At 37.1% G+C, this 15906-nt stretch overlaps 3 protein-coding genes across 3 annotated transcripts; 1 reads left to right on the top strand and 2 right to left on the bottom strand.

Moving 5' to 3' along the window:
- Nucleotides 1-1546: 1546 nt before the first annotated feature.
- LOC149002715 (DCD domain-containing protein NRP-like) lies at nt 1547-11225 on the top strand. Its single transcript, XM_089136464.1, has 6 exons — nt 1547-1757; nt 1905-2511; nt 2814-2914; nt 3919-4002; nt 4094-4204; nt 10646-11225. The coding sequence occupies exons 2-6, from the start codon at nt 1920-1922 to the stop codon at nt 10688-10690; spliced, it is 933 nt and encodes a 310-aa protein (XP_088992590.1). The 5' UTR covers nt 1547-1757; nt 1905-1919; the 3' UTR covers nt 10691-11225.
- Nucleotides 11226-11318: 93 nt separating this feature from the next.
- LOC149002714 (HSP20-like chaperones superfamily protein) lies at nt 11319-12415 on the bottom strand. The gene is made up of 2 exons (XM_089136466.1): nt 12076-12415; nt 11319-11981 (listed from the first exon to the last, which is right to left on the bottom strand). The coding sequence occupies exons 1-2, from the start codon at nt 12215-12217 to the stop codon at nt 11710-11712; spliced, it is 414 nt and encodes a 137-aa protein (XP_088992592.1). The 5' UTR covers nt 12218-12415; the 3' UTR covers nt 11319-11709.
- Nucleotides 12416-12809: 394 nt separating this feature from the next.
- On the bottom strand, nt 12810-14489 carry LOC149002713 (zinc finger MYND domain protein). Its single transcript, XM_089136465.1, has one exon. It carries the CDS (start codon nt 14092-14094, stop codon nt 13210-13212), a length of 885 nt encoding a protein of 294 aa, XP_088992591.1. The 5' UTR covers nt 14095-14489; the 3' UTR covers nt 12810-13209.
- Nucleotides 14490-15906: the final 1417 nt, after the last annotated feature.

The following is a 15906-nucleotide window of genomic DNA, read 5'->3' as shown; positions in this document are numbered from 1 at the left end:
TAGTTTTATTTATCAGTTTCTAATATTACTTCCACATCTTAAATTTAAAAACACTATCTATGAGCTATATCTCATATATTTTTAAAAATTTATGATTTTTTTCATGAAAATCAAATCTATTGAAAAAAGCAGAAGGGGCTCAAGGCCTCTCTATTACAAGTATCAAGAAGCCAAGGAGTGTTAATAAGAAAGACACTCCTTACTAACTTGGATTGTCCAAACTAAGCTAGGGTATTGACAATCTAGTTTGCTTCCCTAGGTATAGAAGAGAAAATACACCCCCTAAATAAACAAGATAATCCCATGATATCTTCAATTACAATGATAACAGTAACAAAATGCTAGGAGGGGAAGGCAGACAAGTTCTTGTGGATGTAAAGTACAGTAGTGTGTTCATTGAGTCTTATAATGTAATAAAATTATCTCCCCCCACTTAATGTTGTTAATATAATCAAATATATCAACGGATCTTAGCTTGTTTGTTTAGGGAATACATTTTCTCCTGTATTCTCATAATTGAGAGAGTAAGATGACACTAATACATAGAGAGATAAAGAAACAAGTTGAGCAAACAATTTTTTGTTCAAGATTATTATTGTCTTTTAAAATATTTAACATGTTTATAAGAGCACTTATCTGCAAGAATGTATTTTTGATACATGGTGCGATGAAGCCGAGGTGTACCGATACAGATTATGGGGTTAACTAGTGTAAGGAAAAAAAATGCGTCAATGTAGTTGGGGAAGTGGAAGGAATCAACCTCGTTTAAAGTCTAATAGTCTAAATGAAAGATGAAAAATCTCACACATCCAAAGTTGCACTATATCATCACCTGAACGAATTAAATTATTTTCAAAAAAAATTACAAATATTGATTGACTTTTGGTAGAGAAAGAAACTGGTAGGATGAAAACTCAAACTAATTGGTTTACTCATAAAGAAAGGGGTTTTATATTTTAATTTAAATTTTTGTTAGGTTGATATTCTTTGGAATATCAGGGGGGGTGATGTAGAAGGCAGGGACCACTGCTCTGAAAATGTAATATTTAATTTCGTCTTATTTTCTTCGTCTTACTTTTGTATTATTCATGATTGATTGATAACTTTAGCTTTTTTTTTTTTTTTTTTAAATAAAATTTCGATGAAAAGTCGGTAGTTACATTATCTTAATCATAATCTTATCTGATCTTAATTTATAACAAAGTAAAAAGGACATGTAAACCAGCATAAACGGATAGAAAACGACATCTTTGATTTATTCAAATGCAAATTTGGATGCAAATTTACAATTTCTTCATAGTCCACTAACAACCGCTGCAGGAATTACAGATGGAAAGATCTCCAACGTAGAGTTGGGATCATCTTGACGATTGAAATAGCCCCCTGAATCCTGATACAGAAAGTGCATTCTATACCTGTCGGTGACTCGCTGCTACGCAGGTATGGCATTCTTGTAATTATAATTGTTTTATAAGGTTGTTTCGTAATTGCGTCAGAATACATAAATACAACCTCACGATTCTCACCACGTATGAGCGTTGCAGCATTTATCATCATCGTGTTTTCCATCACAAGCCTTTAAAATCGAGGTTTTGTCCTGAAATCTCCATTTTTCTCTCTCGTCGGACCGTTTGATTCCTCTGCTTTGGTGTTCCTGTGTCGCTTGATCACTCTCCTGGGGTGGTTTGCAGATCCGATCATTTCGGCGTCTGCACTGAACCATCTAGGCTCAGTCAAAGTTCTTACTGGTTCTTTTGGTAAGTGAAAAACCCTTCTTTTATTTGTTGTTTTTTGATTTTCGGTTTCAAATATCCTCTTGAAATCTATTTCCGATCTGCTTTGAGTGTTTTGAGATTTTTTTGGGGGAAAATTTATGATTCTGAAATTCTCGATGTTTGATTTAGTTGAAGAAAGCTTCGATGATGGACAGTCAGAGAAGCTTTTGGCAACTGGGGGATGAACTAAGAGGACAGACCTTTTCTTCTTCGGAGGATCAGAAATGGCTGATGGCTGCATCGAAGTTGGCTGACCAGACTAGATTCAAGGGTTTAAGGATGAATAACCTCGATCCTGCTAAGCCAACCGTGGAAATGAAACCAGCTGAAAAAATTGGGTTTCAGGAAGATAACAAGTTTGACAGTCTTAATTTTGGAATGTTGAGTTCGGATGCTAAGCTAAATGAGCCTTTCAACAAGGGTTATATGAATGATTTGTATAATGCAAAGGCACTGTTTCAGAAAGGCACTGGAAACGTTAATGTGGTTGTCGGAGGTAATATGCCTACCAGTAATGGCAACCTTAGTAGGGTAGCTAACAAAAGCAGCTGCAACAACAACAATAACAACAACAACAACAATAGCTGCAGCAACAACAATGGTAACAATGCTGTTGACAAAAGGTTTAAGACATTGCCTTCCGCAGAGACGCTTCCGAGAAATGAGGTGCTTGGAGGTTACATTTTCGTGTGTAACAACGACACTATGCAGGAAGACCTGAAACGACAGCTTTTCGGTATGATAGACTCTATTCAACTCATGTTTCATTATTTAATTACTTCTCCTCGTTATGAAGTGCCATTTAGCTGGAGTTGGAGTTTCTCCTTATTTCTTGAAGTCTAGGAGTGGTAAAATGCAGTTCTTTTACCTGATAACAAGGTTTTGAATAGAAGGTACAATATTTTTGTACTGCACTAGTGTTTGGGGCAATTGTGGCTCAAGACGCCATCTTCTCTAGAGGCTTAGGTGAATTAGTGGTAATACCTTGACTTCTGAACCCTGAAAAATTATTTGAGTAGTGTGACTTTCATTATGCAGGTTTGCCATCCAGATACCGGGATTCTGTTCGAGCCATAACACCCGGTTTGCCTCTGTTCCTGTACAATTATGCTACTCACCAGCTACATGGGATATTTGAGGTACGAGTCTTTGTGAATTTTCTAGAACATAAGATGTTCATGCTTCCATTTTTGGGTGCTAATGATTGAAGGCATTATTGATACAACGGGATGGCCTTCCCACTTGTGGTTTTGCTCTTTTATGGGCTCTTTGTTTGTTAGAAGATGTGTCACAACATTTGTGTGTTATTCTGCTTAGGTAGCTGGCAAAAATAAGTTTAGACTAGATGTGACGGAAGATAAGGTAATGTAGAGATGTTTCTAATTTAGGAAAATAACATTTTATGTGAATAGAATGGTCTTGTTGTCCTTGATCTCTCCCCCCCACCCCCGGTGGGGATCATATCGCATCGTTGGTGCTATGCTGTTGCACTCCCAAAATATTTTGGTGCAAGTTCTTCCTTGAGGTTGGGTATAAGAATTCGTCACACGGCAAAAGAACTCTATAGGGTTCGTCAGCTTCCAAGTGATAAGAATGGCAGTGAGATAATGATATAGAGATAAAAAAGAGGGTCATTTAAAGTTTTTTTTGTGAAACTTATTTCTACTGTTTCGATAGTTAAGCTTATTATGAGGCAGAGAAGTGGTAAATGATTTTAGGGATCATATTTAAAACAGCATGGTGCTATCAGGATATTAACTGTCAGGTGCAGGGTCATCTCAAACCCGTCCTCTATGTATTTGGTGTAAATCCCTTCACAATCTAAGCAATGTAATAGTTGTTTGTACTGTTCATTTTGTTATGGTTATAGAAGGTTGCACCGAGTATTGGGAGGGATCATAATCTAGCCATTGTTACCCTGCTTTGTGGAGAGGCTGTTTCCCTGATATGAACTTGCAACCAGTTGGTTAACCTTGCCATATTTTCTTATGGTCTTAGTTAAAGGAATAACACTCATTTATAGTTCCCATTATGTCTAATTGGTGTTCATTTTGTCTGTCTTTTGGGTTGTGGCTGTGCTGCCTTATGCTTGTTGATAGCAATTGTAAGCCATTTCCTTATTCTATCATTCTCTTTTCAACAGGCTGTTAGTTTTGGGGGAACAAACATTGACCCTACAGCATGGGAAGACAAGAAATGTAAAGGTGAATCAAGATTTCCTGCACAGGTGAGTGTAATGAGGGTTAGCATGTTGGATACTATTCCTTGTTATATGTGGGCAGGAGTTCCTCACCGTTTGTATTGGGCAAAATTGTTAGGTGCGGATCCGGGTAAGGAAACTTTGCAAGGCACTTGAAGAAGATGCATTCAGGCCTGTTCTGCATCACTATGATGGTCCTAAATTCCGTCTTGAACTCTCCATACCAGAGGTATCAATAAAACCCTAGGCCAGATGAATCATTAACATATCTGCCTTTATTTGCATGTTGTTTGGCTACACATGTTTTGGGTCCCTTCTTCTTTTTTTTTTTTTTGGGGGGGGGGGGGGTGTTGCACTTTATGTTGTAATTGTTTCTTTTAATACTGGTATGTCTTGTTAGTATCTTACCTTTTTTTGTCAGTGTAAGGGTGTAGCACTTTATGTTGTAGTTGTTTCTTTTAATACTGTTGGAACTTTTTAGTATCTTGCCTTTTCTGTCAGTGTAAATTCAGCTCATACGTTTGCTTTCCAATATCACATGCTTTCTGCTTCTACAGGTATAATTTTGAACAGTTGAAACTTGGTCTTAAGATCATTAGATTGAAAATTGTCCTGTGATTATGTATGTGGAATAGTTTGGGTTTTTTATTTTTATTTAATATATAGTTCCCTGTTAGTTATTTCAACTTTAGTTTCAGCTACTTTGGCATGCTTACAATTTTACATGCAAATGGGTTTGTTTGGTACACTACTTATTTACCCTTCAATTTTGTTGATGTGTTAGATTTCTGACTCTGATTCGATTCAATTTCTTGGTCCTGGTTGACTTGCCTTCCTTGTATGTTGACTTATGTTTAACAAGGCTTTGTAAGTCTGTTGCCTCAAGTTAACTGTGATTTAGGTGTGTCCTACAGTTTTCTATCCCCCTTTTCTTTTTTTTTTTTTTTTTTTGGGGGGGGGGGGGGGAAGCAGTTTGGCTGAGTTATCTTAAAACCAAAACCCTCAAATGATCTTATTAGGATTTGTTGCCTGTTTTATTTTTGTGCATTTTGGGGCTGAGCTGCTTAGGTAAAGGATGTTAGACTGTCCATTAAGATGGCTTGAAAAAATGTGCAACCCTAAATGCAAACAAACTGAAAACGGATGATAACAACACTATGGCTGCCACTTTTGCATGATTACTAGTAATGTTCAGTGGTCTAGTTATTATGCCAAAGGGAACCCCGGGGGGGGGGGGTGTGAAGAAAATGAGAGACGATAAAATGAATGGAGAATTGTTTCTGAAGCGATATTAATGTGACCTGAGGTATCCCCTTCCAAACCCCAAGAGCATGGTTGTAAAGAGAAAAAGAAAAAAGGAAAAAAAAGAAAAAGGAGGATAAGCTGCACAAAAACATGCAGCCCTATAGGGTGGCCAAACCTCATGGGGGGGCAGTTTAGTCATTTTATGACCCTTTTGGAGTCCTGATTGGTCCTATTAGATTCATCATAACTCTAGGAGTCCAGATCTACTTCTTCTTACCCTTTGTTTTTTTTTCCGGGAGTTTGAGTCCTTGTTTAGCAAGTTGTGATAGAGTCCTTGTCCAATTAGAAGTCCTAGTTGGAATCCTATTTTTCAGTTAAAGTAGGAAGTCTTTAATTTTGCAAGTCTTTAATTGTTTAGGTGTTCTAATCAGAATTCCTCCTCTAGTTGTGTGAGTTGTGTCTTAGTATGACAAGAAATTCCAATGCAAATTGAATTCCTTGTGACTCCTCGGTAATCTGTTATTTTTTGAGTCCAATTATGATTTCCTTCATTCTAAAAAGTTATAAATATAGCAGTCCACACATGTAACTAGATTGGATGATGAATTGATGATTATTCAATAAAGAATACATTAGAGGAAGACCCCCCCCCCTTCTTCCCAGCAGCAGCCCTATCTCAAACCCTAAAACCCTAGTTCCCCTACCCAACCACCCTATTACCTCTCCTCCCCACTGGTCATCCTTCAACTTCATCTCAGCCCCTACCCTTCATTAGATTCCTAAAAAGCTGCACTTTGTCTTCTTCTTTCTAAACCCTAGAAACCCTAAGACACTCACACCCCTACAACTTTTCAACCAATCACCCAAACTCAACCCCCTTTTGGATTCAGTGCCCTAACACCCCTACCTGCACTCAACCGTAACCCTAGCCCTAACCCTACCCTGGAAACCCTAGAAGTTATCCAATCCTAGAAACCCCAAGACACTCACACCCCTACAACTTTTCAACCAATCACCCAAACCCAAACCCCTTTTGGATTCAGTGCCCTAACACCCCTACCTGCACTCGACTGTAACCCTAGCCCTAACCCTAGCCTGGAAACCCTAGAAGTTATACAACCCTAAATATTACAAACCCTACCTTGAGGAATAATACTGCAATTAAAAAAATCTGTTAGAATGGAATTATTTTCTTCACTTTCTGGCCCTATTACAGCCTGACAAAGCCCTAGTTTTATATGGCGAAACCCTAGAAGACCCTCCATTCATCTTCTCCAATAAACCCTGACCCTGGGACTGTAATTGAAGTTATAATAATCAAGACAGAATTAGAATAATCAAAACAGATTCTATTCTCAGTATAGAACCAGTACAGAACCCCTTGGTTGAACCTAATAACACTTCTCATCCCTAAGTCAACCTTAGACCCTCCCCCCAGCCCGAGTTGCTGGAGTTGGATTCCACAAATCTCCTAGCTGCAAGTCTTAAATGATCATATACAGCTGCTCTCCACTAGGGATTGACTTAAATCAGACCTTTAACATTAGGGTTAAAACCATAGAAAAAAATTCGAGAAAACTTGGGACTTTTTTGTGCAAGTTTCGATAGGTTTTAGAGAGTATTTTAGGGGGGACTCTACATTTAAGGTAATTAGAGTATAAAGAACACATTGGCACATGCATTTTGCTAAAAAAATCAATGTAGATGTGTCATTCAGAGTACATAACATCAATGTAGAGTTGTCTGAGAAGTACACTAAAAACTTAACTACTCAAGTACACAAGATTCAATATATAATTTCTAACTTCAAAACATCAAATACAAAGTAATTGAAAATAAAAGGAAAATACAACTCAGTGCCAAGAGAAGTGCCTTGGTGGATCCATCCTATTAGCGGAGCAGTACTATACCTGTAACATCCTCTCCTCCAACCAACAAACATAGACATTCCATGACATTTTATGCCTATGGTTGTCAAGGTAATCGACAACTGCAACTTTATAAGTCTAGTCATCAATATACTAAGATAACTAGTCTGAGGGAATACACAATTTGGATAGGGAAGTCCTGATGGATGGGGTGTTTGTAGTGGTATTTGGGGAAACATGAAAGGAAAAAAAATTTGAAAATTTGTGGAAGTTATGAAACTTATAGGAAAAAGTCTCAGGTTTTCGTGAAATTTCCCAAGTTTCCACGAAATTTCCTAGGTTTCCACTAAATTTCCCAGGTTTCCACTAAATTTTCCATGTTTCCCACGAAATTTCCCATGTTTCCCACAAAATTTGGGATTTTTTTTCTTCTCATGAACCAGCTTGTCCGGCTGGGTTGAACCAGGTTTCGAGGTTTCGACAAGTTTTGACGAAATTTCGACGGTTTTGATCAAAACTTGGGATTTTTTTCGGTCCCCTAGTTTTTCGTTTCGAGGTTCCCAAAATTGAAAATTTCGGTGGAAATTTCACAAGTTTCGACGGAATTTTGTTCTATGGTTAAAACCCTAAATTACTGTTGGTTCTCTATAACAGGATCCCGAAGACTGGCCCCTAATCTGGGGTCACATCAGATATGTTCCCATTGGTTGTTCCGACAAAAGAATAAATGGCGGGTGGCAGTTGGTTTTTATTTTGCTCTCCAGATTCTTTGGTTGTCCCCCTCAATGCTTTCTTTCCCCAGTTCTTCCGCAAAACTGGGAGGCAGCAAGTCAAAGTCTTTTTTTTCAGTAATTTGTTGACCCAGTTTCTCCTGACTTTTGTGTGATGAGAGAATCTCCTCACCTTGGATATCCCTTTCTTTGATTTGCATAGGGAGGGGTACTTTAGACCCTGTACAACAAGGGATGCAAATTAATCACAGGGATCACATCACCTATGGTGAAGCTTTCCTAATCCACTGGTTAATGAAATGAAAACATGGTGCAAAATTTAACTGCTTGTTCACTTATCACAAGATAATCAAATGTACACTGGAAGTAAGTTTCAACTTTTTCTTTTCTGCTCTAACTTTCTTGAGAAGGACCAAATGCAACACTGTTGCTTTGACCGATATAGATGACGGTTCCATTAGTAGTTGCAAGAACAAGGCCTCTGAAGCAATGTAATGTTGTTTCTGATTCAACCGTTGTGGGGTGCAGCCTGGGTTTTCTGACATGATGGGTTATTGTTTATTTGATAGAGCATCACATAAGATTAAGAGAAAAAAAAAAAAAAATTCACATGACTTGTTCCTGAATAACTAACTGTTCATGTGTGATGTGGAGCCCATATAGGTAGCTTGCATTCGGGATTATTTGAGACTTCTAGACGATCTTGTGGAACACATGTACTACTTGCTTGGAGGAGAGTGCAAGCTTCTGTTGATATTCTTTTTAGATTAGTATCTATTTCTTATTTTGATTAACTTCTACTTGCTTTAGTTACTATTTACTTTAGGTACTTCCGTTTTCTCAAGTAAGTTCTATTTTTTCCCAGTAGTCATAGGGAGTTAATTCTTTTCTGTAAGAAGCCCCGAGTGACATCGATCCCTACCTCCCCCATTTGATCTATCAATCCAACTTCTAACTTTTGTCTTCCAATCAATCTCATTATGGTTGTGCATTCCATGCTACAGCAATATAATCCCCTTTTTCAACTTTTTAAATCAAGTTGTTGGTGATTGAATATTTACATTTGTTTATACTGAATAAAATTTATTAGAAGAAAAAAGGTAACTCCTTATGGCTATGGCTATTGGAAAGTTTCATTATAAAGTAGAACTGTATAATAATTAAAAAAAAAAAAGGAGTAATCTGGAGATGATAGAAAACATGAATAGAAATTATTACAAAAAATAAAAATTGAACCGACCTATCCAATTAGTAACTCCAACTACATCGAAGGAAAGCAAAATAGAAACTAGATGAGACTTGGGCTCTTTTTGGTATCAATTCTCATTCTCTATTATGAGGTTTTTTCATTATTTTAAGTTGTTTGGCATCTATTATTAGATTTATTTTTATTTAAAATAATAGAAAAACTTCCAAAGTCCATAATGAACTTTTTATCTATTATGAATTATGGTGAGAATTTCATTCTCTTCATTTATGCACAAGTTTACTTAAAATTTTATGGTTAAGATGAGGGTAAAATAGTCGATACACATTTTTTTATAAAAACCATATTTTTTTCCTCTTTTATCACTTGCTCGCTATTATTTACTAATAATTTTTTATTTTGACGCCAAACTTATTTTTTATTCCATAATTTATTTTCGACAAAATTCACCAAACCATTTTTCATTCTTGACCAATAATGAATTCTTGTACTTATTTCTTTTAAATAGTTATAATAGAGACTGAGAATTAATACCAAAAAGAGCCTTAATAAATATCTTCCATTTTGCATGCAAGCTGTACCTAGGTCCTACAAGATCTACGAATCTTCTACTGCAATACTCCAGCAAAACCACTGTGCAATACTCCAGCAAAACCACTGTGCAAGGTGTTCGTATGGGCCCCCACAACACTAACATGAATAGGATCTTGTGAAAAGTAACTTAAATATTATTTGTGTGGACATTTTTTTAATTTTTTTATGTGGTATTCCATTGAACCAACAAAAACCGGCCACAACAACAAAACCAGGATGGATACCACAGCAGTATAGTCCCACAATTACATTGATGAACACTGGGGGTATTTGTGAGCTACATCGTTGGTATGCACACTTTTGGGTACTGGCATATTTTCTGTTTTGAACAGTTTCACGTCTGTATCTTCTTGGATTTTTGTTTGCTGTTGTAGTTCCTGTCCTTGCCCAGTCTGAAGGATTGTTGCATTTGAATTTGCCAATCGTTGGAACACTATTACTTTAACAATATTTTTTGGTCTTTAGTGGCCTACAATGCTATTTTGTGGGTTGAAAGACAGGAAAAGAGACAACCTTTTATTCCTACTGGAATATGCTATGGTTAATGATGGCATCATAATTAATGAATCCTCTTGTTAACCAAGTAGTGCTAACCGAATTGTTGGTTGGGTATCTGATTATGTTACTGGACTACTGATCTATTGGAGGATTTTGAGGATTTATACAACCATTGTATTTGCTTACATGTACCTGTTGAAGTAGGAGTAAAAACAGTCAGAAAAAGTAAAAGCTCTAGCTCTGACAGATTCATTACTTTGGTACCATTGTACAATAAGTCAGTAATTTTTCAGAAAAAAAAAAAGGAATAAATCAGTAATTTTGCTCACTGTTGAGAATGATTTCCTCCTCTTCTAGTTTCATCGTATTTGGTTATAGTACGATACCCAGCACTGCCATTGTTTATTCTTTGTTGGAAATTTCTCATTTTCAAGACCTATCAATTTCTGTAAGTTTCATATGATACCTGTGTTGTCATATTTGCCCAAGTATTGACTATCAGGATTACTTGCTGAATATCATTTCAGACATTAGCATTGCTAGACTTGTGTGAACAAGGAGGAAGTGAGTGATGTGCCGATGACATCAGCTATAGCATCTTAAACCTATCTGAAGGCGGAGGGGGACAAAATTCTCAGGTTACATCAAGTTCCAGTTGGCATAAACCAGCAAAGACGGAATGTTCTTGAGTAGTCTGTCCTAAGTTAGGTTCTGGTGTTCCAAATAATTGTTGAGGTGTATGTTGCATTGTTGTGTGCATGGCAGGATGTTTACCGGTCAGTGGTATGTGTGTGGAATGTGGGTTGTAGGATGTAGTCTGTTTTATGTATAATGTATGGGAGTCGGCCATGGTTGAACTTCCAAAGTTGGAAGACAATTGGCCAAACCCCAAAATAAGTGTATACTGTTAATGTTATATCAAAAGACAGACTTGTTTTTCAGTTCTCTAGAATCAGAATTTCATCGATCAATTTGAATCTGGATATTCTGGCTTAGGGCAGTGTATCATTCTTCCTAATGCTGACCAGGTTGGTCTATGGCTGCAATCTGATCAGGATCAGTGTTGGCCTAGACCCATTTCGCTCCTGATGTCAATTACTAAAACATTGGTTCCTACCCACATTGTTGTCTTCTTGAATCCTTCTATTATTGTTTGGGTGCACACATCCTGCAAAATGTTTCAACTCTTTAATATCCAATCAAGAGTGTAAAACTTCTATTAAAAAATATTACACTAGAAGCCCAAATGAAGATGGGATTCATGCAATCATCAAAAGAATTCCCAGATGATAATATTTGGTGTTCATCATCAAATTCACTTCAGCATGGTCAGCAGCATATGATCAAATGTTAAAGGCACATAGAGTTTGAGAGCATTCCAGCCTTGTGATCTCGGATCATTGGGGGGAGTTCACTAATCACTACTTCCAGTTCCATGGAGAAATCGAAATCCATTTTGATCACATCTAAAACATCCACTCAAGACTTTCAGAAAAATTGTACAATCTGATCCTAATCCCACTTTTCTCCAGAAAATAACATTACAGAATACATGAATCAATGGCAAATCCAGAGAAACATTTTTTCGTTTCTAAGCTGCTGGTGCAAGAATTTCATAATGGTCCGGCAGATTTGAAAGATCAACACGGAACCGCCTATTAACAAAAGATCTGGGAACTGTAACCCTCAAAACCCCATCTTCATAACTAGCAGAGATTCCATTATGGTCAATCATGGCCGGAAGCCTGAATTTTCTCATGAAGCTCCTCGCCGGCTCCGCCTCTCCGTCCACCGCCGCTTGGGTTCTAATGATGAGGTAAACTGAATCCTCCACTTCAACTCTAATCTCCTCCTTCCTCACACCTGTATGTTACACCACCATAATCGTAGAAAATTAAGTTTGATTAGATTTTACATTTCAAAAACGAAGACCACAAACAAAATCATGAAAAGTTACCTGGAAGGTCGACCGAATAAATGTGAGATTCTGGAGTTTGGGTCCATTGGACGTAATTTTCCGGCGTGAAGTATGATGGAAAGAGATGAGGAGCACTGAAGAAGAAATGCCATGGAGAAGATTGGAAGTTTGAGATCTCCATCTCGGTGGTGTTTGATGTTTCTCTCTCTGTGCAAGGAGCGATAGGAAATGGGGAATGGATTGCTGGGTTGCAGAAATATCTTTTATCTTGTGGTTTACGTTGATCACAACATGAGGTAGGGCAGGGCTTGAATTTTTTATAAACAAGTTGCAGCCCTGAAATCCAAGGCCGCCATTTTCGTTTGATGAAACATTACAGACACGTTAGATGCTTTGGATAGAAATATCTGATTTTCTAGCATCCATCTGATTGGATCATTCTATAAAAATGACTAAAGATGAATCGAACCCTCTTATTTTTTCTTCGAAGTTGGATCTATCAAAGAAAGATAAGGATAAGGTGAGGAAAGCTGCCTTGCTTGGGTGGGGTAACATATTCCTTGCATATTTGATCTGTGCAGCTCAACAATAATGTTAAAATTCAAAGTTCCCATTAGAAAAGAAATTCAGATCCACGTTTTTTGTTATTATTCAGCTTGGAAATCAAGGGCTCACTCACAACTGGTGATGGGTAAGGGTGTCATCAACAAATTTGGTGAAGAAATCCTCTCCCTCTAATTTTCATATCTATAATAACAATGATATTTATAAAATCAAATAAATATATGCACAGATCACATCACAGGTGTATCAAAGTCAAAGAAAACATCAAATTTGAATATGACTTTCATTTGGATATGGAGCTCATCTCCATGCCTAGGTCTTCAATTCAGATGTTAGAAAGCATGTTGAAAAACTTGTAACGGTGTTTTGGAAAAAGACTGAAACAGTAATGCTTTTGAAGAGATGTTTTTGAAGGCATAATGCCTCAGGTTTGGATCTCTCCTTGGAGGGCTCTCGTCAAGGAAAGCAACTTGGGTTTTCTTGGATCAAACAGGAATTACAAAGAGTTGCAGACAGATGAGCCTTAAGCACTTTAACAATCAATATTACCAAATGATAAGTAGAAACCAAATACAATTTGCTAAGGGAAGTGAAGATCTTCATTTCCAGCTATTCTTCTCTTTCCATCATGGCCTTGTAAAGTCCACTGACTTCCTTCTCAGACATACCACTTTGCCTCAACTCTGCAAACCCTTCCTTGGCCGGATCTGCATACTTGGTAGGGGTTGAGCTAGCAGAGTTGGCTTTTTCCTCATAGCCCTGACCAGGTGGATGTGAAATTGTCACTGCAGTGAGATCTGAACCCTTGGCCATTTCAGGAGGCCACTGCACATCAACTGTTTCAATAATTGCTTCAAAGACCATCAACCTTGACCACTTGGGAGCAGCTTCTTTATCAGGCTGAAGCAATGGGTGAACAAGAGCTATGGCTTTCATGAATGCAAATACAAATCGAAGCTCCTCAAGAGTTGGGTTTCTGAACTGAAGCTCACCTGTGGAAGTACAACGAGCTACATCTATGATAGGAAATCTATCAGTTCCTGAAGCTTCTAATGACAGAGATCTGATCATCTTTCGATTACAGGAAAACATATTTGACTCTAGCTCGTATGATACCCTCAAGATCTCAACATTGGGAACCCGAATTGTTTCTCTGGAGCCCATCGTCTTCCTTGCATCATGCTCTGATCTATACATGTGGAAACAAAGATCACCACCATCTCCTCCAATGAATTGGGCACAAGGAAATGGCTGCTTCTTGCCGGTCCAGTCGGAATCTTTACCAACACGAACACCAAACAAGTGTTGAGGTCGCAATCTCTTCCATGGATCTGTTCTGTAAAGAGCTGCTGAAGCTCTAAAAAGGGATTTGATGAATGCAGTAGCAATTCCATCTAGCTTCAAAAGACAAGTTCCTGAGCTAGGGCCAAGCCCAGGGCCAGAGCCAAATTGGTGCCGGAATCTGGCACAGAGATTGTTCAAATGAACATCCATGGCACTAAACCCTCACCAGTTTTCACTGAAGTTTCGTCAACAAATCCCTTGAATGGTCTGAAATTTCCACTTACCAGCAGAAACCCAAGAACCCACCAACACAAAAATTGAAATTCTTTCAGACACTTACCTCAAATCGCAGAGAACCAAAGCAAGCAGCCCAAAACCTCAGCCATACTGACTTCGAATTCTTAGGAAGAAATTATCACTTCCCAAGCTAAAGAACGGATCGTAGATCTGATCTGCAACTACTATGTTCAACAATTCATCAGCCACCAAAGAGAATGCGAAAACCCTTTGCAGTGATTGGAGAGATTAGACTCTTGCTTACATGTTATTTCATCTTAGTAAAGTGAAGCGCAGACCCGTTTTCTCTTTGGGGGTAAAATAGTTGAAGCCGGCTTTGATTTATCTCATTAATGGAGTTACAAAATTTCTATTCTAAGATTATGTAAATTCAGAGCTTTTTGCTTTCTCTTCTGTATGAAGTTCTTTATACCCAAAAAGAAAATTCTGTAAATTCGAGGTGGAATTATCAAATCTCTTTCTCGACAATAACGGATTTTACTCAAATTAATATCAAATCAAGATGGATCTCATAAAAAAGAAGCAAGATGAATCCGGCCATAAATTCAGATAATATCATATAAAATTTTGGATGGATCAGTGCCGAAGTTAATTTGTTTAGTACAAATTTCAAAGCTGGAAATAGAATTTAGACTTTTTTAAGATTGATCGACATTTTTTCTGGTTTTATTAGAAACCAACTTTCTTTTTCTACTAGAACGTTTGATTATTTTAAATTTTATGTTTTTTGGATACTTGTTCCTTCCGTTTTTTTTGTAGCAAAATTCTAGGTTTATTAGGAGAAAGGAAAACTATTTATTCTCATTTTAATCCATGTACATTCTATCTTTATTCTAATTAATAGATATGCCATTATAATTTTTTTTCTTAAATTTGAATTGATTTCTTAAGACCATCATTAGCTACTTATAACTATTCACTTACCAAACTAACTATTCATTTTAACAATAGTTAACCAATTCAGCTTTACTTTTGTTATCCATCCATAATTACTTGAAAGAGTTCATCATAGATTTTTAGTATGGCACAATAACGTGCATATATAGCACTTTAAGCTTATTCACAACTACTGTAAGATGGATTTCTATCTTCTATTATTTAGTTTTTTGGTAAGTGAATGAAGCACTATCATGGATGGAACAAAAGATTTGAATCTAGATCAACCTTTAGATGGAGATTCAACGTGAAATGAGATGCTAGATACTAGAACCTTAGAGAATATGTTTTTCAAAATTAAAACCATAAAGTAATAATCAATACAAATCTAAGACTTCTATATGAGATGAGCTAATATTGAACATAGAGCTGAACTAGTTTTTGCAAAAAACTAGAGCTACTCAAAAAACTAATATTACAAAAAACTTGTTTGTTTTTGCAGTTACTCAAAAGGGCTCTATTTATTTTGGCAGAGTATGTGCATGCTCAGCTGCAGCTAAAGAGGCTGTTTGGTTGAAGAGATTCCTACAACATACTGGATTTGTATTGACATCCAAAGAGCCTGCCCTTGGTTTTTGTGATACTACAACTCTTAGTTATATCAAGGACCTTAAGTATCATGGGAAGACCAAACATATACAGTTAAGATATCATTTTGTTAGAGACATTATAGCAAGGAAGAAAATTGTACTTAAGCACATATTTATTTGTCAGACCCCTTTACCATACCTATAGCCAATGATGTTTTTATTTCTCATGTAAAATCCTTGGGCCTGCGTAGATTGTGAC

Source organism: Hakea prostrata, chromosome 10, assembly GCF_041222555.1.
Source record: "Hakea prostrata isolate BN-2017 chromosome 10, UWA_Hpros_2, whole genome shotgun sequence".
NCBI classification, from domain to species: domain Eukaryota; kingdom Viridiplantae; phylum Streptophyta; class Magnoliopsida; order Proteales; family Proteaceae; genus Hakea; species Hakea prostrata.
Note: the sequence above shows the minus strand (reverse complement) of the source record. Positions and strands in the feature narration are given on the sequence as shown.